The sequence below is a fragment of the Salvia hispanica genome, chromosome 4 (assembly GCF_029641045.1).
Source record: "Salvia hispanica isolate PSC_SH4W2 chromosome 4, Shi_PSC_v1, whole genome shotgun sequence".
NCBI lineage: Eukaryota > Viridiplantae > Streptophyta > Magnoliopsida > Lamiales > Lamiaceae > Salvia > Salvia hispanica.
Window position 1 is genome coordinate 56671122 of NC_142695.1, and position 22534 is coordinate 56693655.

Here is a 22534-nt window from a genome sequence, read left to right on the forward strand (position 1 = left end):
GTCGTGAACGAGCTGATAACCTCAGAATTTTCTAGAGTAATAGAATGTGAGTGTAATGAGTTGGTGAAAAGTGGTTTCCATTTACCAAAAAGGAAAGAAAAAACAAAACAAAACAAAACAAAACAAAGTGGACAATATTTCGCGGACAGACCGAAATGTCAAAAGTGAACAACATTTCACGGACGGATTACACTGAAAAATATGAAACGACATCATATAATATCAAATTAAATAATTGTATTTGTTGAATTTATTTTCGTTTTGTTTCTCAGTTTCTCCCCATCTCTTTTTTTACTAAAATAGTACTCCCTCCATTCCATAAAAATAAGGATAATTTTCATTTTGGGATATCCCATAAAAATATCTCATTCTATTCTTGGTATTTTTCTTCTTTTTAATAAGGTGAGTCCATTCTACACTAATAATACTCTAATTACTTTTTCTTTCTATCTATCTCTTACTTTTTCAATTGTGCATTAATTCCCGGCGTCCCAACATCCATATTTTATGGAACGGAGAAAGTATAAATTTTATTTCAAATAAATAAAATTATTTAATTTCATATGACACAACATTATTCAACTAAGTACTATGCAACATCACTTTAATTACTACTCCCTCTGTCCCACTTTAGGAGTTCCGGTTGAGTTCGACACGGATTTTAAACGATTGTAAAGAAAGTTGGTAAAAAAAGATAGTGGAATGTGGGTCCTACTTGTGAACGACCATGAGTTTTAATGTTAAGAAAGAGATGGAAAAAAGTAAGAAAGGGAAAAGTTAGTGCAAGAAGTATTAGTAGATTGCGGCATTCATATTATGAATGATAATATGAATGATGTGTAATATAATTATTTGTTGAAAACTTTCTATATTTAGATTTATTATAGTTTTGGGGGATGGCTCAAGTCTCAACGTATTAAAACTAGTTTATTTTCTGGGGATGGATGTCAAGAATTTATAACGAATTCATAGGATTCTTGATATACAGTATTTAATTTGATTTTAAATCGTCGTTTTAATTTTTTAAAAGCGAATTAATTAATTTTGGTCGTTGAGTCCATAGCTCTAGACTTTAGTGCCCAATTAATTAATAATAGAAGAGACACAGTAAACAAGCGCAACAGTGGGCCGCACTAATCATGGGCCCAAACGCCAAACGAGGCCAACCTAGAGATATTAAGATTTTTTTTTTTTTGTCGCTAGATTAGTTTGCTTAATGTTTTGTTTATTTTAAACGCTTTGTTTTTTATAGAATTTTTTAGAGTGTATGTTACTTTCTGGGTTTTCTTTTGTTGGTTTTTTTCTGGATAGTAAAAGAGAGTTGAACCAATCCTATATTTGACCTTATGTCTCTGTCCCTCGACTCCTGCCAAGAGAACAAACGAAGACAAGACCGATCACAGAGCTAGTGTACGTGGAGTCGATTCACAGCAGCGGCCAAAGAGAGACATTGCAGAGAGAGACTGGTATGCGACGGCGAAATCGCTTGTTCATACTGGAATGAAATTAAAATTCGACTGGAATGAAGTAATATATTCTGACACGAAGTTAAATCCTCCCAATATGTCCTGGGCCAAAGTAAAATAGGCTTGTGATGAAGACAAAAATAATTTATCTCATCCATAAAAAACTAGATTGAAGAACCCTGATTTAGTCTTTAGTTATACAGTTCTACAATAAGGAGTTGATTTACATATAATGAGACTCTATATCAATGATCATATAATTATATACTCTCTCTCCCAGAAGAATATGCATTTTGGGATAGACACGAATTTTAATATAAAATTGGTAAAGTAAGAGAGAAGTAGAGAGAAAAGTAATTGAAGTATTGTTAGTGGAAAACGAGTCTCATCTCATTAGAGAGAAATTTTCGAAATTAGAAAGTGCATATTTTCGTGGGACGAACTAAGGATGAAAGAGTGCATATTTTTATGGAACGGAGGAGTATATCAACAAATTGTAAAATTGTAGTGATAAAATATAAACTCTATATACTGTACAAACTCCAAACTATCAAACTATGATCTGGACAGTTAGAAAATGTCAACAGATGAAAAAATAACAGCAACAAAAATATATAACACATTGTCAGCACAACATCAACTGTTGACATTATGTTGATATTTTTTGTTGCTATTATTTTGTCATCTATTGACATTTTCTAACGGTCCAAATCATAGTTTGTAGTTTGTATAATATTTCGAGTTTGCATTTGATTACATCTCTTCAAATATATAACCTTATCAACATAATATGTAAATTTAAATATCCACCCACATACAGAAGTATATTAACTCTCAAGATTTTAAATATCCACACACATAATACAAAAGTACACTAACTCTCAAACTTTTAAATATCCACACATAGATAAAAATATATTAACTCTCTCTTGACATACCCTTGTTTCAATGTACAAAAACAAACAAAATAACATGAAATGTATATACTCCTATGAATGCATACTCCCAACCTTCACACATGCCTCTGCCATAAGGCCTTGAACCCAACATAATACCTATTGCCTTATTTTCCACACTTCCTTGATCACCACCAACTCCCACTCTCACTCTCACTCCATGATACCTATGTACATTTATTGATCAAGGAATTAGTACTTCAACATTATCTCAAGACATGCAAGATTAATTGCATACCTCTTCTTCCTTGTTCTTGGGCATTGCATTTACAAAACGCCACTTTTTCCCCATATCGTTTAGGGAATGGTGTAGCATAGAGCGTTGAAGCTTCTTTAATGTTCCTACAACTTCCACAGTTAAATATAAATCATGATCACTACAATCAAAATTTTGTTTTGGGAAGTGAGTTGTGTCCACCATTTCCTTGAACCTATCGAATTCCTCCATGTCCTGAAAGGCTATTCGAACTTCAATCTCCTCATTGCCCAGACTCAGCTGCTCCTCCAATATTTTGGTTGATGAAACTGCAGCAGATTCATTACACGAACTTAACACAAGAGATCCAAGTGTTGGGATTTCTCCGAAACCCATAGGGATCCCATCCAATGCATGCAAATTGCGAAGGAAAAGCTTCTCCAAGACCGGGAAATGGGATTTGTTAGCAGTCCAGTAGATCAAATCACTGTTGGAAACACTTAAGGATTTGAGACGAGGGAATGCTTCCTCAACAAGGTTCCACTCTAGTCCCGTGACCAAGTCTAAATTCAGAACTTGAAGATTTGGCAACATCAACCCAACTACTGCCACATTGTCGAACTGAAGACAACAACCACTTAGAGACAACTTATGAAGTGAGCTTGGAAACGCGAGTTTCACTGCCAGATCTCTCATCTTTTCGTCAAAAAGAGCATTTCAGTGATTGGAGCTTACTTAGGGAATAAATATCAATTCTGAGACACTCATCTGAGAAATCATCATCATGGCTTATATGCAGTTTCTCGACGTTGGGGATTCTTTTGCAGACATCCTTACTGAAGCAGAAGTTCACGACATCCACGAGTGTCTGCAGGTTATGCAGAACAGAGTCATCACTTGTTGGAGGATTAGGAAGACAAATTTTGTTGTACTCAAGATGCCTAACTTGTCTCATGTTCCAAATTTCAGGTGGTGCCACTGTTCTCCCCGTGATTCCTTTAAAGATCAGTGTTTGCATATTCCACTGTCGGAATGCTGATGAACGAAGTTGGGCTCCTGAGTCTCCAAAAGGTTCGTAAAGAAGGTATCGTGAGTTAACTTGTTGAAAAACAGTTTCCAGGGGACGATCTTTAACTGTAGTCACCACCTTCAACAAACGATATTTGGAAGGGAATGGGCCGTCTTTCAATATCAATGACTGCACAAGTGCTTCTGATCTTATAGCAGCAAATACTGCAGGGTCCTCTGAATGTTTAAACTTCTTCTGATAGTTCTGCTGACATTGGTATGCCTTTGAATATCAATGAACGCGTAAGTTCTGCTGATATTAAAGCGTCGACACTCCAGTGTCCTTTGATCTCTCTCTTTTACGACGACCACATTCCATGTGTAGGAACTTCTCTTTCTCAGCTTCCCTAAGGGACACTTCTCTTAAAAGATCATGAATGTAACAAACTTTAGCTGTTCCATTCCGTCTCCACTCTGTAACTAAGATGAGATTTCTGTCGATAAGATCTTTTATGTAATCTTGTGCAATCTCTTCTAAGCTTTGGATTTTGTTTGGTCTCAAAAATCCCTCAGCAACAAAAAGTTCGATGAGTTGGGATACATCAATCCGATCATCTTTTTCTAAAATTCCCATATAAAGAAAACATGGTTTTAGATGGACGGGCAAGTGAGTGTAGCTCAAAGATAGTATATTCAAGCAAAGACCACCACCACCATCATCATCTGATTTCAAAATTGAGTTTATGTCTCTTACGGCATTCTCTCAGTTGTCTTTTGAGTTTTGACCTACTGGACATTGCAAGAAACCCCCGATCACAACAGTTGATAGAGGAAGTCCTTTGCATTTGTGATGATTTAGTTTATTAATTTATATGATATAATTATGTTTTGAATTATGTGGTGCAGTTCCTATAGAGACGTCGAAATAGGTCGTAAACATTATCTTATTAATTACTGGAAATTTGCACGGTGCTTGCTACTCGAGCTGAGAAGTTATTCTAAAATACCATTGATATAAGGCTAAACCCTAATAATTGAATAATTTGTATTTTATTCACACTGCTTCTACAAAAGAATGACTTGAAATTTGCACGATGACTTGAAATTCGCACGGTCACTTGAAATTTGCACGGTACCATAAGTATAAGATTAAACCCTAATAATTGAATAATTTATATGTATTTTATTCACACTGCTTCTATAAAAGAATGACTTAAAATTTGCACGGTCACATGAAATTCGCACGGTCACTTGAAATTTGCACGGTACCATAAGTATAAGGTTAAACACTAATAATTGAATACATGAATAATATCTTTTCCCTCACAACTCCTTCTCTCTCCATCTTTTTTCTTCAGATACAGTCATGCAACCATCCGGAAGTAAGGGCGGCCATGGCGATAATGGCAAGGGTATTGGGTCTGTCATCACTAACCTTTGATCTCTCCTTAAAGTTGTAGGGAAAAAAAAAGTTCTTTCCTTTTCAACCTTTAACTTCGCAAAATATCTCTTGTATCGCCTCCTGTATATTCATTTGTTGTGGCGACTTCGAAATGTTTTGGTAAAAAATATGGCATGGATCTTATCCCCATCTAGAAAATCCATCCTAACAATCGATAAACTAAAGTGAGTAGCAACAGTAGATAACCTAGTAGTCACAAGAATTCAGCTTCCATTACCATTATCAAGAAAGAAAAACTTCAATTTGTCCCAAGACTCAACACTCTAGATATCATCCAGCTCAATTAGATATCTTCTACCATACAAATATTGGTATAATTTGAGTCCTAGTTGATCTTTGGGTTCTTGACCAATTTCACTAGGGTTTGCTATGTTCAGTATCGGTAAGCATGTAAGAAGTTCTAACAGAAGCTCTCTATCACTGTAGCTATGAGAGATTGTAACTCAACACGAATGTCAAAATGTTGAATAATAAGACAATTTTCAAAAGCATTTCTAGTCAGAGTTGTTTTACCTATGCCCCCCATACCTACGATCGAGATGATCTGACGGCTAGAATTCGTTCCGGTGAACACATCCAAGAGCAGAAGCAATTCCTCATCATCTCCCACCATATCCTTCTTTGGACTTTTGGTTGTCTAGGTAGGAGCACGTGATTTAGGGTATGTTGGTTGCACATTCCTCAAAATTCCCCTTTTCTTTCAACGTTTAACTTCACTGAATCCATCTCTTGTATCACATTTTGCAATTTCAGTGGCGAATTCGAACTGATTTGGATCTGATCAGCAAGATGAGATTCCAACACATCTTCAGCTGCGAGAGATGCGGATGCAATTTGGATCTCCATATCTCGTGCTTCTTTGCTACCTTCCTCCATGAAATCAAGCAGGAAATCAAGTATTTCACGAATCGATTCCATCTGCCTAGGTCGAATGAGGTCGCAAGGCGCGGATGATCCATGATTTGCTCTGTGGTATTCCTAAGCGAAACCACCGTTGCAGACGTAACTAGAAACTAGAGTAAGGTGGTGTTTGAAAATATATTATAAAATTTTTAATATAAATTGTATCTTTATAATGTTTGCATCTCAAAATAATACAATCGATAAATATGATATCAACAAATATAACTAAAAGAGACATTAGTTTTTTTTAATCCTCTTATATCTTCGATTTTGGTATGTGGATGTACTAGTGTGTGATGATTTAATTTTTTAATATGTACACTTAAATCATGTGATGCAGTTCCTACCATAGATGCCGAAGGACTTTTAAAATGACTTGAAATTCGCACGATACTCACAACTCAAGCTGAGAAGTCATTCTAACTTACCATAGATATAAGGCTAAACTCTAATCCAAATAATAATACGAAATCATATCACTATATACGTGTACTCCTTCCGTCCCACTATCTCCTTCCGTCCCACTATCAGTGGGGTGTTTCTTTTCGCCCGTTATTGCGGAAATGATACTAATAAATAGTTAGGAGAATAATATAAATACGACTCTCTTGTATATTATTCTCTTTTCCTTTACTTTCTCTTTACTTTAACTATTTATCATCATCACTTAATGTAGAGAATATGTTCTTTAAATTATTTTTATATTCACTATTTGATATTAGATGAGTTTTTTTATGCACATTGTTATTTGTATTCGTTATTAATTATGGATGAGTGCAGTTTCTTCTATTACTGTTGTGTGACAAAAAAAAATGTACGAGACCAAATTAAATCTTTATTTATTTGTGTGATTAAATTGGTCATATTTTTTTTGCTATTTAGCAACATTATTTTCACTAATTAGAATGAAATGAATTGCTTGTATGATAAGTAAATAACAGCAGTCAACAATATTACATAAATCCTATTATCAACAATCGTAATATGAGTTGTAATACTCTGCCCAGCCTATAAATATTAAATACACATATCAACCCCTATATAACCCCCTAATTCCATACCATTTTCTATTTTTCTCATCTTCTCATGATAGTATAATAACTCCTTAAAATGTCGGGCAGAAAATCTCAAGAGCCCAACGTCGTCAAAATGTATGGCAAACCGTCGGCTCGTATCCGCACTACGTGAATGTCCGAATCCCCAAATTCAGAGCTGATACAGCTTCTTCCATGTCATCTTCACAAGCCACAAAGATGGTTTTTTATACCTCGTGTGTCTCATTCTGTGTTTAGATGGCCTAGAATGTGAGAAATAATATTCACATTTGGTATCATCACAGCAATTAAGAAGAAATTGTACAATATAAGAAATATTGCACATGTGGAGATAAATAGAAATTTTTTTTTTTTTGGGATAGAACTAGAGCAAATATGGTCTCTATTTATTCAGATTGACCTTAATATCCTTATTGACGTTTTTTGTTGATCGTATTGGCATTTCGAGGATGATGATCTAGGCCATTGATTTTAATATCCAAGAGCTTTTATATAGTTATAGTTAACAATTAAGTATTGAGTTAGCATTATAACACTCCCCGTAGTAGACATGTACTTATTTAAGTAAGTGTATATGTTTCATAATCAAATTAAAAATATAAATGTCATATAATGCTAAACATACCTTACATAATGACAACAATGATGGATGGTGCTCATATTAATGTACATATCATTTAATTTCTATTAGAAAGTACTCCCGGCCGGGTCTCACAATAAGAGTCATACTTTGTCTTTTTAGTCCGTCCCATAATAAGAGTCACACTTGATGTTTATCATAAATGGTAAGTAAGTCTCACATTTCACTAACTCACTTTACTCACAGTTTATTATAAAACCAATATAAAAAAGTGAGTTTCATATTCCACTAACTTTTTCAACTCACTATTCTTTACATTTCTTAAAACTCGTGCCCACAATAAGAGTGACTCCTATTATAGAATGGAGGGAGTACTATATTATAAGGGCCTGACTCTCCTTTGTACCAAACGGCCTTGGACCCAACACAATACCTATTGCCCAAGTTTCGTACATCTTTGCTGCCTTGATCACCACCAACTCGAATTTTGTGAGTTTTTTTTTTTATTTTCTCAGGCAGCTAATACTTCCCACCTGTTGAGATTAACCAAAGAGAAAGAGATAACACACGGTTTACGTGGTTCGGCAAACTTTGTCTACGTCCACAGAAAGGATGGATATGTTTATGACTTCCAATCTTTGATGGTGAAGATACCAACTAGGGGTGTGTGTGTTAGAAGATATTGCACAAAATCAGGAATTGATATGGGAGAATATTTCACATTTAATTAGTGTAATCTAGGTTTACCATGTATAGAAAATCCTAGGCTATATATTCATGTAAACTCTACATTGTTGATATATTGAAGAGAATTAAAACCCTACTACCGTTTTCTACATGGCCTCAGAGCAGCAACGATCCAGGCTCAGAAAATTTTCATCACAGCCCTGAAATACCTTTCCCGACCTTTTTTTTTCCGACCAAAAATCGAACCCTACAAACCAGCAAAATGTCAGATTCAGATGATACAAAACCAGAACAGCCAGAACAGATAACCAGTTTGAGAAATAGCAAAAGTGTCACCATCGCATTCAAATTGAATGGGAAGAACTACCCCCTATGGTCAAGATTGATCAAGGTGAAAATCGGAGGCCGAGGAGCCTATTCGTACATCCGGAATGAACCCCCAGAACCCGGGAGTAAGGGGTTCGACGAGTGGGAGGAGAACGACTTGGTAGTGTTCTCGTGGATCGTCGACAACATCGAGAATGATATCGTCGCCGATTTCGCCCACCACCAAACAGCCAAAGCGTTGTGGGATAACCTCGCTGTGACGTTCGAAAACAGAGCCGACAAATACCATATCTACGACCTGGAAGAAAAGGCGATAAACATCAGACAAGGAAGTCTCGATCTAGAGACGTATTACCGGAGGATCCACGGGCTGTGGATCAGCATTGACAGAAGCCAGAAACAACCGATTAGTTGTTGCGACAAGGGGATTGATCAGTTTCGAACGCACTCAAACGAGAAGCGTTTAATCAAGTTTCTGACTGGGCTGAATCAGGAGTATGATTCGATTCGGAGAGACATCCTGAAGGAGGAGCCGACCCCATCAGTAGAGGCTGCATACGGATGGGTGAAGACGGAGGCGGCTCGACGTCGAATCATGCCACCGGCGTCGCCTCCACCCACCGGAGAAGCCTACGGTGGAAACACCGATTCATCACTTGGGGAAATCGGCCAGGGCTTCGCCGCACAGACCCAGCGACCTCCACACCGTAACGGACCACCACCGCCACGCGCCGCCACCAACAACCGACCGGGAAACAGACCCGATACGTCAAAATTGTGGTGCTCCCATTGTGGAAAACAAAAACACACTTGGGAGACCTGCTTCAAACGGCTTGGATACCCAGAATGGTGGGAGGAACGACAAAAGGCGAGGGCATCACAGGCCCAAGCAAAAATCGCGATCGGGGTGAACGGAGATGGAGGGCCGCGGTGGATTGAAGCCGGGAACCATGGGGAACCGGCCGGAACTGGAGCAGGGACGCATCAGGAAGCTTCACCGGTCGGCGGAGGAGTGAGGGGCGTCGGGAATTATGCAGAGAACGTCGGCGGCGCATCCAGAGGAGGTAAAGGGTTTGGATTTTATCCAAACCCTAATTTAAAGTTTGGGAATTATAATTTTGAACCCCAGCAGTTTATGAATTATCGAAAAAGACCCCATCTTATTAAGTTTGACCCCCCAGACTTACCGAAAGTTAAAAGTGCACCCCTGACTTCCCAGAAATTAAATATTTACCCCAATTTTGAGTCAGAAAATCAATTTGCACCCCTACGAGATTTTTCCGCTGCATTTCATGTGTCTGATATTACTGATAAACATTCAAAGGGCTGGATATTTGATTGTGGGGCTACCGATACCATGACTCCAGATAGAGATGATTTTCTTGACTTTAGTGAGGTTCCAAGATCATATATTAAAACCGCGGGCGGGGATTTGATTAATGTTGTGGGATCTGGCACAGTTGAAATTTCACCTACCCTCCGTCTTACAAATTGCCTATATGTCCCTACTTTATCTCAGAGGCTGATGTCTATTAGTCATGTGACTAAGGAATTAAATTGCACACTCCTGATGCATCCCGACTTTTGTATCTTGCAGGATATTCAGACGAGGAGGATTCTTGGGCGTGGCACTGAGAAGCAGGGACTCTACTACGTGGACGAGATAGCTCAACATGGCAGTGCGATGTTGGCTCACGGGTCCACGAAGCAGGAAACTTGGCTATGGCACCGAAGACTAGGGCACCCCTCCCCTGGTTATTTTAAATTACTTTATCCAAACATTTCTATTCCTTCCGACTTTTCTTGTGAAATTTGTGTTTTGGCTAAGAGCCACAGACAGTCATTCAAACCTACAAATACTCGTATGAAATCCATGTTTTCTTTAGTGCACTCTGATGTTTGGGGCCCTGCACCAGTTGTTGGGGGGAATGGCTTTCGATATTTTGTGATTTTTGTTGATGATTGCACTAGAATGACTTGGATTTATTTTTTGAAACATAAATCTGAAGTTTTTGATAAATTTGTCACCTTCTTTAAACTGATACAAACCCAATTTCATACCACTATCCAAACCCTTAGGTCCGATAACGGGAGGGAATTTGTGAACAGCCCCATGACCCAATTTTGTAAGGAAAACGGAGTGATCCATCAAACTTCATGTGCCTATACACCCGAACAAAATGGGGTAGCTGAACGAAAAAATAGGACAATTTTAGAAATGACCCGGGCTCTTATGATTGAATCCAAGGTCCCCAAGTTTTTCTGGCCAGAAGCCATTGCCACATCAGTTTACCTCCTCAACCGCCTACCGACCAAAATCCTCCACATGAAAACTCCCCTCGATACACTATCCAAACAAACTAAAATTCCACAACATATGAACCTCTCACCCAAGGTATTCGGTTGTACTGTATATATTCATATCCCAAAACACGAGAGAAATAAACTGTCACCCTGTGCAACCAAATGTGTGTTTGTAGGGTATGGGGTGAACCAGAAGGGATACAGATGCTTTGACCCTCAAACCAGAAAAATCACCACGACCATGAACTGTAATTTCTTGGAGACTGAATTCTTTTACCATACCCACCTTAGTAGTCAGGGGGAGAGTGTTCCAGATAGTTCTATGGACTATCTAAGTTGGGTTGTGCCATTTCCAACTTCTCAAATTGAGGATCCACCCGAGTCAGTTGTCACTGCCGCCGAGCAGGTCTCTCCACAAGGGCCATCTCATCCGCCCCCATGTGATTCTCCTCCGACGATATCCGAGGTAATCCCTGAACCGACACTTGAAAGTCCAGTTATTTCTGACACTGTTGATACAGAACCCCAAGAAGAAGATAACACTATTGATGGAGATACCGGGAGGTATATACTCCCTTATCGAATTACGAGAGGAATTCCACCCAAAAGATATTCCCCCGAGAGGATTGGGAAGAAAAGCCGGTATGCGGTAGCAAATTTCGTACAAGGAAATCTCACCAAGATGGCACGAGCCTTTGAGGCTGCATTATATGAAGAAGAAGAAATCCCACAGTCAGCCAAAGAAGCTATGAAACATAAGAAATGGAGGGAAGCCTTGCTGACTGAGATGAAGGCGCTTATGAAGAACAATACATGGGTGAAAGGGAAATTGCCTGATGGAGTAAAGACAGTTGGGTGTAGATGGGTGTTCACGATAAAGAGAAGACCAGACGGTACAATTGAGAGGTATAAAGCACGACTTGTGGCAAAGGGGTACACTCAGACTTATGGGGTAGATTATGACGAAACATTCTCCCCAGTAGCCAAGATCAACACTGTGAGAGTGTTGTTCTCGATCGCAGCAAACAAAGATTGGCCACTTCATCAGTTTGATGTGACTAACGCGTTCCTACACGGGGAATTACCAAAACCTGTGTTTATGGAACCACCACCTGGGTTCACCGAGGAGTTTCAGGTAGGAGAAGTGTGTCAACTCAAGAAAACATTATATGGGTTAAAGCAATCTCCAAGGGCATGGTTTGGAAGGTTCACAGAGGTTATGAAGAAGTATGGGTATGAACAGAGTAATTCAGATCACACTCTATTCCTCAAGAAGAAAGGGGGCAAGATTACGTGTCTGATTATTTATGTAGACGACATGATCATCACCGGAGATGATGAGGAAGAAATAGCAGAGCTCAGAAAGAATTTATTCCAGGAATTTGAGATGAAGGATCTAGGTCTCCTCAAGTATTTCTTAGGTATTGAAGTACTAAGATCGAAGAAAGGGATCTTTATAAATCAGAGGAAGTACATACTCGATCTATTGGCAGAAATTGGGATGTTAGATTGCAAGCCCGCAGATACCCCTATGGTGCAAAATCATGGACTACAGATTAAGGAAGATGGAGAACCGACTGACAGGGGGAGATACCAGAGACTTGTTGGGAAGCTGATCTACCTCTCTCATACAAGACCAGATATTGCATATGCAGTAGGAGTAGTGAGTCAGTTCATGCATGCACCACAAGGAGAGCACTGGGAGGCAGTGCTGAGAATCGTACGATACTTGAAGGGAACAGCCGAGCATGGGCTCATGTTTGAGAAACACGGACACATGGAGATACATGGTTTTACTGATGCTGACTGGGCAGGAAACCCGAATGACAGGAAATCAACCGCAGGATACTTTGCCTTTGTTGGAGGAAATCTTGTAACATGGAGGAGCAAGAAGCAAAAAGTAGTAGCACTCTCGAGTGCAGAGGCAGAGTTCAGAGGAATTAAGAGCGGATTAACAGAGATATTATGGCTACGGAAGTTGATGACGGAGTTGAACCTCCACTCTACTCTACCTTGTAGATTATTTTGTGACAACAAGGCAGCCATTAGTATTTCTGAAAACCCGGTACAACATGACAGAACCAAACATGTGGAAGTAGACCGACACTTCATAAAAGAGAATTTGGAGGCTAAGGTGGTGGAGATGCCCTATGTCAAGTCCGAAGATCAACTGGCAGACATCTTGACAAAGGCAGTAAACTCAAAGTCGTTTCGAGAAGTACTTGGCAAGCTAAGTATCGGCAACCCCGTTACATAGCTTGAGGGGGAGTGTTAGAAGATATTGCACAAAATCAGGAATTGATATGGGAGAATATTTCACATTTAATTAGTGTAATCTAGGTTTACCATGTATAGAAAATCCTAGGCTATATATTCATGTAAACTCTACATTGTTGATATATTGAAGAGAATTAAAACCCTACTACCGTTTTCTACAGTGTGGTCACTGCGTGCACAGAAAGAAATAATAGGTTTCCTAGGTCCAGCAAAGCCGCTAGATCACACGGTCTAAAAACTCACTGGTCGTTGGGAAATCCTGGTCGTCGGACACACAGAGCACTTCTTCAAAAACCCTCAACCACTTTACTAAAACCTAGCTTAGGGAAGTAGGGATCGATCCCACAGAGATGGATGCGTAATAATCATGCTTAAGGATTTCAAACTAAACTTGGCTGCTGCCACGCATTTTTTGGGTTGAGGAAATTAAACTAAACTTGGTATTTCAAACTGCTACGCTATCAGCTAGATCTAGGCGAAACAACAAAAGCATGCACGTAAACTAGAACCGAAACAATCAGTAGATTTGAGAGACTATTCTAAACTACCTAGATCTGGGAAATATGGGAAATAAACTGACGGTGGGGACCATAACTGAAAAAGCAGAGTACGGACAAAAAGCTGGAAAAACAACTAACTAAGGTACTAACTAACAGCGACATCATCTTCTCCAACCAATTTGCATAAAAACTCAGAAGAAACAGGTATGAGCGTAATCGGAACAGAGCAGACTGGATTTTAACGATTTAATGAAGAACAATTAAAAACTAAACAGATCTACGGATGCTAGACGAAGCAAAACAGAAAGTAAACAGAAACTCAAAATCCATGCATAACTCGACTTCACCTGTTCAAATCCAGCCTCGGATGCTAAATCCGCTCTGGATCCAAGCATCGGACACAAACTCGAGCAAAAAAAAAAACATTCCATAACTTCAAATTCAACCAACAACCTCCGATCAACAACAACACCGCAGATCTACAGCCGAATTCCCCAGATCGAGCCACAAAAACATCGAGAGTAAATAGATTGTATCTTCGCCCTCACGCGTACGGTGTTACGACGAAATTTCTCTGAAGATTTGACCCCTTAAAACCTAAACTATCCCAGAATTCCCATTTCCCAAGTGTGTGTGTTGTGTGTGAGCTAAGAGTGAAAAAAAAGTGGTCTCCTTGTGTGTTGCATGCTCCTCTATTTATAGGCGTTGAAGTGGGGCCCAGCGAGATATAAATAGACTTTATTGCCCTCAGCTATTGACTCCCTTCTTGTAGCCTTTTTTTCCTTAAGTTCTGCTCACTTCTCCTTCATTCTTTCGCTAGTCCATTCCCTCCAGCATCTCCTGGATCTAGCGATTCTGTCACACACCTGGCTTAGAAACTGTGTTAGACCCAGCAAAATATAGTGTTTTTCACATATAACCGATGCATGAAATTAGCCTTATCAGATGGGTACAGAAAATGAAAATTACACACCAAACATAGTGAAACACACATCTCTCATTCTCTTCTTTCTTTTTCCTCTCTCTGTGATCTTGCTTACAGAGCTCTTTTATATCTAGCCTGGAAGCTTCCAAATCGGTTGTAACTGAATTTACTTCCTCATGCTGCGACCCACATGCTCACAAAGATCAGACACAAAGACGACAAGAAGGAGAGGCTTGAAGAGATGTATAGACAGCATGGATGGATGTTGATCGAGTTGGTTGTTTTAAAGAGAGAGGGAGGTGGTAATGGTATAGACAGAAGTTAAAGCAATGAGCTGGGGGAAGATTGGCACCATTGATGAAGACGAGCAAGAAAATGTGGCTCTCAAGAATGATCACATGTTTCTCAGTACCAGATTAACACACACTGGACTTTAACTCGACAAAATAGGATGAATTCTTGTTCTGTGCATTGATCATCAGTTCCTCAACTTCTTTGGCTGAGGCTGTCAGCACCACACATCATGTGAGTTCTATACTGCTGGGAGCCTCGGGAGGTTAAGGGTGCAAAATGAAGCAGTCGAAAGGGGACAGGCAGTTTCCTAAAGTCAGAATTGAGTTGGCATGAGAAACGGAGACAGCATGTGATGCCACTCATGGTGCCGGAGAAAAGGTCGTTGAGATCAACAACTACAATACAACAGCCATAATGGCTTGCATCAGAAATACTGCCTGCTAAATCATGTACATTTAAAAATCACCAAAATAAGCAAACTTACAGGAAGGAGTGGAAAGCTTAAGAGTTCGGAAGCAGATATCATAGAGAGCCTCGTTATCCACAAACACATTCTCAACGAGCTGATGAACACACAATGTGGCACTGTATGGCTCAACAAATTAACAGTGTCGGATACCTTTGGTGATGGAAAGACAGAGAATGTCACCTTCATCCTGTCCGGAATGACATAGTTGAAATCCTGTTGAAGAAATATCAGAACAATGTCACAATCCATAGAATAATCACCCTCAGTTTGCATTATCCTACACCTTATAAACCGTCGTAGGCAGAGAATGAATAATGACTGCCTTTGCTAAGTTATGAATTCTCTGACTTCCAAAGCATGCATAAAATCTAAAGCTAGAGTTCACAATCATGTAAAATTATAGATTGGTTATACAGTTGTTTCCAACTATGAATTAATTTTCTAAAATGAGAAATAATATCATGACACGAAATTTAAAACTCACAAATGAAAAAATATAATTATTTAGAAATTCTTTTACTTCATCTTCCGGGAGATTCACATGTGGAATATTGATTTATCATCACTTCTTTGCTAACAACGTATATTCCCATACTTGCAATCAGAAAAATACTTCAATCCATTCACAATACTTTAGGATTATTGAACTGTGTCAACGAGAAAGCACAAAAACGCCAGGCTGATTAGTCGGTGGTGTTCAGTTTTCTAGATAAAATAATGTCAAGATATAATTTAGGATTGAGTTGTGAGATTATTTTAGTCATAGGAGATTAGTCATGACTAATTACCCATATATGATTGAGTCGTGGGATTGATTCTCATAAATCAAACAGAATGCATATTTAATATGTGATGCAATCTTTACAAACCGAACACCCTCGTAGTCTAGGTATTGCAGTCATAGAGAATTGAGTGTGGGTGTGATGATACGAATTTATTGAAAATCGAAATACGAGGCTCCTCGTTCAACTTTCAACTGCCCACACCACCCCTTCTCTTATTCATGTTTTTTTTTATTACTAGTACTAGGAGTAATATAATTAAAAATTAATTTATAATAGAGGATGAATGATTTCACCTCTTTTGTTTAGATGTGAAATGCTCTTCTGGTGTCACGGATAAGATGAGTTTCAATTTAACTAATAATGTTCCTAGAATGAAACAGGGCTCAACATTGTTTTGAGACATGTCTTACTAGGGATAAAATTCATCCAATTTTGTAGTAACAACCAAAATTAAACATTCAAAGCATAAAACATAATAAAACATAACATCAAGATTTTGAGTATATAGTTATATATAGTTGATAGTCTAGTTCAGTGTCATGTGCCCACTGCACAATAATAGCAACTATCACTGATTCATAGCATGTAAATTTCAATATCTAGCAACAAATTTTTAATAAAAAGCACAATAAAAGTAATTCCAATCAAAAACATCACAAAGAGCACCAGCATTCATACAACCAGGAGGATACGGAGCATCAGAATCATAGCTATCCTGCCATTTCTTAACCCAATCCACGAAACTGATAGAGTCGGAATAGAGCCACAGATCTTTTTCAAAACATCTTTTGCCTTGTTTATCAAAACCAGAGCATCGCCTAACATCAAGTGATTTGAGGTTGGGGCAGCCATCGAGAATCGGTTCCAGCACCTTATTTCCAGTCATAAATTGACAAAGCCGGAGATGGTGCAGATTAGGCATGGTTTTCCCAATTGCGGCAGCATACTCTCTAAAATCCGGACCCCTAGTTTCACAGTTGTGATATGTAAATGATTTCAAGTTTGGGCAAGCAATGCCAATGGTTTCAAAATCCCGGGGATCGACCCATGGCCTCATGACAAGGTGCAACTCTTCCAATTGTTGCAATTTTGTTATTTGCAAAGTCAAAGGAGTACTTCCTCGTCCTCCATAATTATATAGATACTCTACAAGCTTAAGGCATCGAAGCTGACTTGATCTGTCACAATTAAGTTTACAAATAAGTTTACAAATTTATACATTTAACAGTAGTAGTAGTATAAAAACTGAGATAGTATAAAAACTGAGATAAATTAGTACTCCCTCCGTTCACAATGAAAATGACTCACTTTCCTTCTTGGTTTGTCCCATCCAAGATTACTCATTGCTTAAAATGACAACACTTTTATCTCTACTTTATTCCATTTCTCTTACTTTACTCTCTCCACTTCACTCACAAAATAAAACTACATAAAATCCCGTGATGCGCAAGAAAGGGCACAAAATAAAACTACATACTTTACTCTCTCCACTTAACGCACAAAATAAAACTACATAAAATCCTGTGTTGCCCTGCCCAAGGAAGGGGTCATTACGATCATAAGAAATTAAAAAGGGAGCAATTCGTACCGGTGGGCTACATAGTTTAGCAAGGGATCGAGGTGAGAACCGGCAAGCGTTAGATGGAGCAATTGTCCCTGACTACGATCCACTGCGCAACGGAAAATGTGGTCAAATTGGTTGACTGCGCAGGAGCAAATTATGTCAAGTGTGTTGACTTCGCAACGGGGAAATGTGTCACGTGCGTGGACGGGGCAGCAACAGGTATAGCAACTGCAAGGGTAAAGGTTATCAGATTCGCAGCGGCAGATGTTCCAGAAATCGCGGCGTCGAATATCCAAATGAATGAGGCGCCACATGGAGGGATCCTTGGAGGCTTTCCACCATGTAGTGCACACAAACTGCGCGCTCATCAGTATCTCTTCGGGGTGCAGCCTTTGCAATATATTCACCGTCAAATCTTGGGGAAGTTCGGTCCATTGCGGCCAAGGCGGGGCTGAGGAGAAAGAGGCCGCCGTCGGAACTGGAGGTTCAATTTGCATTCCTGTGCTGCGCATCTTCGATATCTAGGTTTCGGTATTGGGTTGGGTGTGGAATGTTTTAAAATATTGATATAATTATAGGCTCCACGCTTCAAATTACTCCCTCTCGGACCATTTTAATTGTCCACGGCTACAAAAATTTGTCCAACCCAATAACAATTACTGCCTCCGTCCCCCAAAATTTGCTACACTTTGACCCGACACGGATTTTAAGAAATGTAATGGAAAGTGAGTTGAAAAAGTTGATAGGATGTGGGTCCTACCTTTAAAGTATTAGTTTTATAATAAAATGTGAGTAAGAATGAGTTAGTGGAATATGAGATCCACTACCAAAAATGGTAAAAGTGAAGTGTATCAAATTTTCAGGGACGGACCGAAATGGTAATATGTATCAAATTTTCAGGGACAGAGACGACAGTACTTTATATCATATCACAAACATAAATCACATTATTTAATTAGTAGTTAGTATATTGTGTAGCGGGTATACCCAATATCCGCGTGGGTATACCTGTTAGTCCTGATAATACCCGTTATTATTAGTATTGGTCACATACCTTTTTTTAATACTCCCTCCATTCCATATTAATAGAGGCGTTTCAAATAGTTAAAGTGGAGAAAAAATAGTAAATAATTAAATATTAATAGTCATATACGCACTCACTTTGAAAAATTAAAAATAAAATAGTAAGAATGGAGAAAAAATCAATTAAGAGAGATAATAATATAGAGAAGAGTATTTCTGTTATTATTTTTTCTAAAATGAGTGAAGAAAATAAAAATACCTCCATTAAGGCAGAACAATGGGAGTACTTTTTATATAATCTAAGAGTTCTTTTGAAATATTTGTATATTTTAACGAACATACAATTGAAAACTCACCTGAACTAGCTATAGAGTGTCCTCTCACTTTTATTCTCAATTTATTCAAAGTTTATCATCGATATTAATAAAGTAAATTGTGGAACATTAACGGTTATTATGGTTTTCAATTTTTTTATTATGATTTCGCGTCGGATACGGGTACCTGCAATGTCGTGTACGGGATACCCCGTGTTGGGTAATCCCGATATGTCACGGGGCGGATATAGGGACAAAAAAATTGGCTAAAATCGGGTACGGGTAACCGCCTTGTCGGGTGCGGATACCCGCGGGTAACCCGTTTCGTCACCCCTAATTTTAAATAAAAACACTGCCGCTACTCACTAAGTGGCATCTGGAAGTCCAAGTTCCCGCCTAGGTCGGGTCTCTTCCGCTTCGGCCCAGACCCACCCTCTTCCTCGCAGAGGGCCTTGAATTACGGAGAGTCCTGCAGAAGGACATATTAGAAGGACATATTCGTCCCAATAGCTGAATCTGGGGTGCCCATGGACTCGAAGCATCTCTAGCGACAAAGCCTTTATGTCAGTTTCGCTGCGGCCGCTCTCAGCTGTGCGGAGCAGTGGCGGATAGGGTTGTCACGGTACGGTATACCGCACCGAAAATCTCATACCGCATACCGTAGCGCAAACTGCGGTATGAGAAAATGTCATACCTATACCTTACCGAATTCTTCGGTATACCGCAATGCGGTATACCGAAAATTCGGCATATCAATCTTTGAAAACCTTTACCTTACCGACATTTCGGTATACCGTACCGTATTGCGGTATACCGCGGTATACCGCAAATGATACCGGTGTGATGTATAAAATATTGAAAATAACATTTTATCTATCTAGAAAATGTTCAAAATATAAAATTCCATTACAATCAAACATAATTCATGTCATTTAAAAATATTAGTATAATTTTATAAATAATAAATATATTAAATATATATAATTATTAACGGTTTATACCGCAAAATTACGGTATATACCGTAATTTTGCGGTATATATCGTAACTGCGGTATGATGCGGTATGGTGCGGTATACCTCGATATATGAAAAATCCATACCTTTGCCGTACCTTAATTTGTCGGTACGGTATCATACCGTACCGAAAAGTGCGGTATACCGAAAATTCGGTATTTTCGGTATTTTTTCGGTACGGTAAGTGCGGTATTTCGGTATGACGGTATATTTTGCCAGCCCTAGTGGCGGATTGGGGGGGGGGGGGGGGCAGGAGGGGGCGGTCGCCCCCTCCGTGCGACTAATTTCCTCTTATCCGGACGTAAATTTATCATGTCCGCCCCCTCCGTTTTCCCCGACGTCGCCCCGAAAACTGAAAAAAATTGTCATTTTCGCCCTAAACCAACCTACTAATATACATTTCGCCCCCTCCGTTTATGAGTCCTGGATCCGCCACTGATGCGGAGGTTGTTCTCGTAGATGCCCGAGAACCTCTTGCAGGCGGTAGCAATCATCTCCCACTTTTTGCGGATATGGTCCGCATTCCGCTCCGGGGTGTCTTCCGGCTTGAACACATTGTAGGCCTCTAGGATGCGGGCCTAGAAGCCTGCTTCTGTCTTATCTGTTCCAACTACGGCTTTCGACGTGATGGCCCCCCAGGCCTTAGCCACCGCAATGGACTCCTCTCTCGAGTAGTATACCGAGGCCCCACTGCCGCGACCGTGGCCCTGACCCCCCCTAACTGGTGTCTCGGTTCGTCCCTGTACCGGCGCCGATGAAGGGGGCTCCCACCACCCCGGACTCAACCCATCTGCTCGAATGTGAAAGTATCAAAATCCCCTAGAGATTGGGTGGGTTGGAATAGAGAGAAGTGGTATCCGGACGCAGATTGTTAACCGCGTCCATGTTGGGCCGGTAATACCCATACGACGATTGGGGACGACCCGAGGCCTCTGATAGGATGGGGGATTGGATCTCCACGTATGGGATGGAGGTGGATATTAATAGTTGGCATACGCGTCGATGGCGGGGTTGTTAGTGCCGACACTCGCAACACTTGAACCGCCACTGTAGTACCCGCGCTGCTCGGTATCCAGATTCTTCAGTGCCGGGGGAATCACTATTTCAGCCTTGCATATTGACTACAAATAAAAATCTAGAGAAATGAAAATATGGCTATGGAATTGTCAATTGTAGCTGGATGTGTGAATGAAAAAATGAGAGAATTCGATGTATTTATAGAAAATAATTAACAAAAAAAATAAAATTCACCAGCGGCGGTTGCCATGGAACCGCCCCTTCCACGCCGCACACGCAGCGCTGACCCCCCTCCCAAACATTATCGGTCATTTTACAATTTTGGTCATAAACATTAACTTTTGAATTTCAATTCGGACCACAATTAGCCCAAAACTGACGAATCCGTTAAATATTAACGGTCAAGAATATTTATAGGCGAGTGATTGGGGTGTTGAATTATATTTTTATGTTGATTTATTTTTTATGAAGTGTGATTTTTTGGATTTCCAAATGCAGAAAGAGCAAATAGCATGGAAGTAGCATAGTATTATTTGACAAATTGACCGTAAAGTCATATATATTGAATTAAAATTTAGCTAAATCAAATAATAATATAAAACACCAATAAATAATGATAAAAAGTGAAACTAAATTAATGTCATTATTAGGCACAATATTGCATCACATTAACATTTTTATTAATACGAACACATACTATGTGTTATTTTCTTAATATCAGGTCGTACATTTGGTGTTACTTCAACTAAAGTAGGAAAATTAAATTTTCAATTCTGTTTTACAAAGTAATCAAATTCATGTATATAGTAAGAATCGAGTTCAATCTTATTTACAATCACTCATATTTCTCTTTTTAGACTTCTTAAAATATTAACTGAAAATTATATGTGTATTTACATGTTGATAAAATTCTTATATGGCAATACACGGGATATTATTTGGAGAAATAATATTTGCGTACAGGATGAAAAAAGTTTGGAGTGAGTATAATAGAATGAAAAATAAGTTAAATAACAATGTTAGTTTTTGACGAATGTACTAATTTGAAACACTAATAAAATTTATTTTCACTCACTTCTTTTTCATTTATTTTCAAGGCTGCTCGAGCTTCCTATCTCCATCAACCCATGACACTAGAAATTAATCTTCAACCCAATCTTTAATTATTCTGCCCCAAGCTCCAAATTACATTCCGGCCCAAAGTGAAAATAATGATCAACCCAGATCCCTTGACCTCTTTTTGCCAATCATTGAAGCTTTTAAGATTAATTCGATGTTAAAGGTGGAAGGATTGTAAAAACATGTTATAGATTCTTGTTATTGTTATAGACTTGCAAAGTATAAGGAAATATGCCGTGAGGCTGAGATGGCTGGATTCAAGATAGATCTTGACAAATTGACATAGTTT

At 39.0% G+C, this 22534-nt stretch overlaps 2 protein-coding genes and 1 pseudogene across 2 annotated transcripts; 1 reads left to right on the plus strand and 2 right to left on the minus strand.

The window, feature by feature from the left end:
- The first annotated feature begins 8575 nt into the window (after positions 1–8575).
- Positions 8576–9978, plus strand: LOC148929627 (uncharacterized). Its single transcript, XM_089056960.1, has 2 exons — positions 8576–9704; positions 9965–9978. Exons 1-2 carry the CDS (start codon positions 8576–8578, stop codon positions 9976–9978), a joined length of 1143 nt encoding a protein of 380 aa, XP_088913086.1.
- A 5084-nt stretch (positions 9979–15062) lies between these two features.
- Positions 15063–15682, minus strand: LOC125195493 (tubulin beta-1 chain pseudogene; annotated as a pseudogene).
- A 1047-nt stretch (positions 15683–16729) lies between these two features.
- On the minus strand, positions 16730–18270 carry LOC125195494 (putative F-box/LRR-repeat protein 9). The gene is made up of 2 exons (XM_089056961.1): positions 17783–18270; positions 16730–17372 (listed from the first exon to the last, which is right to left on the minus strand). Exons 1-2 carry the CDS (start codon positions 18268–18270, stop codon positions 16808–16810), a joined length of 1053 nt encoding a protein of 350 aa, XP_088913087.1. The 3' UTR covers positions 16730–16807.
- Between the last annotated feature and the right edge of the window lie 4264 nt (positions 18271–22534).

Coding starts and splice junctions, on each gene's coding strand:
- LOC148929627 (XM_089056960.1), top strand. CDS start 8,576: ATGTCAGATTCAGATGATACAAAACCAGAACAGCCAGAACAGATAACC.
- LOC125195494 (XM_089056961.1), bottom strand. CDS start 18,270: ATGCGCAGCACAGGAATGCAAATTGAACCTCCAGTTCCGACGGCGGCC. Junction 17,373..17,782: donor CTAAACTATGTAGCCCACCG/GTACGAATTGCT, acceptor TAATTGTGACAG/ATCAAGTCAGCTTCGATGCC.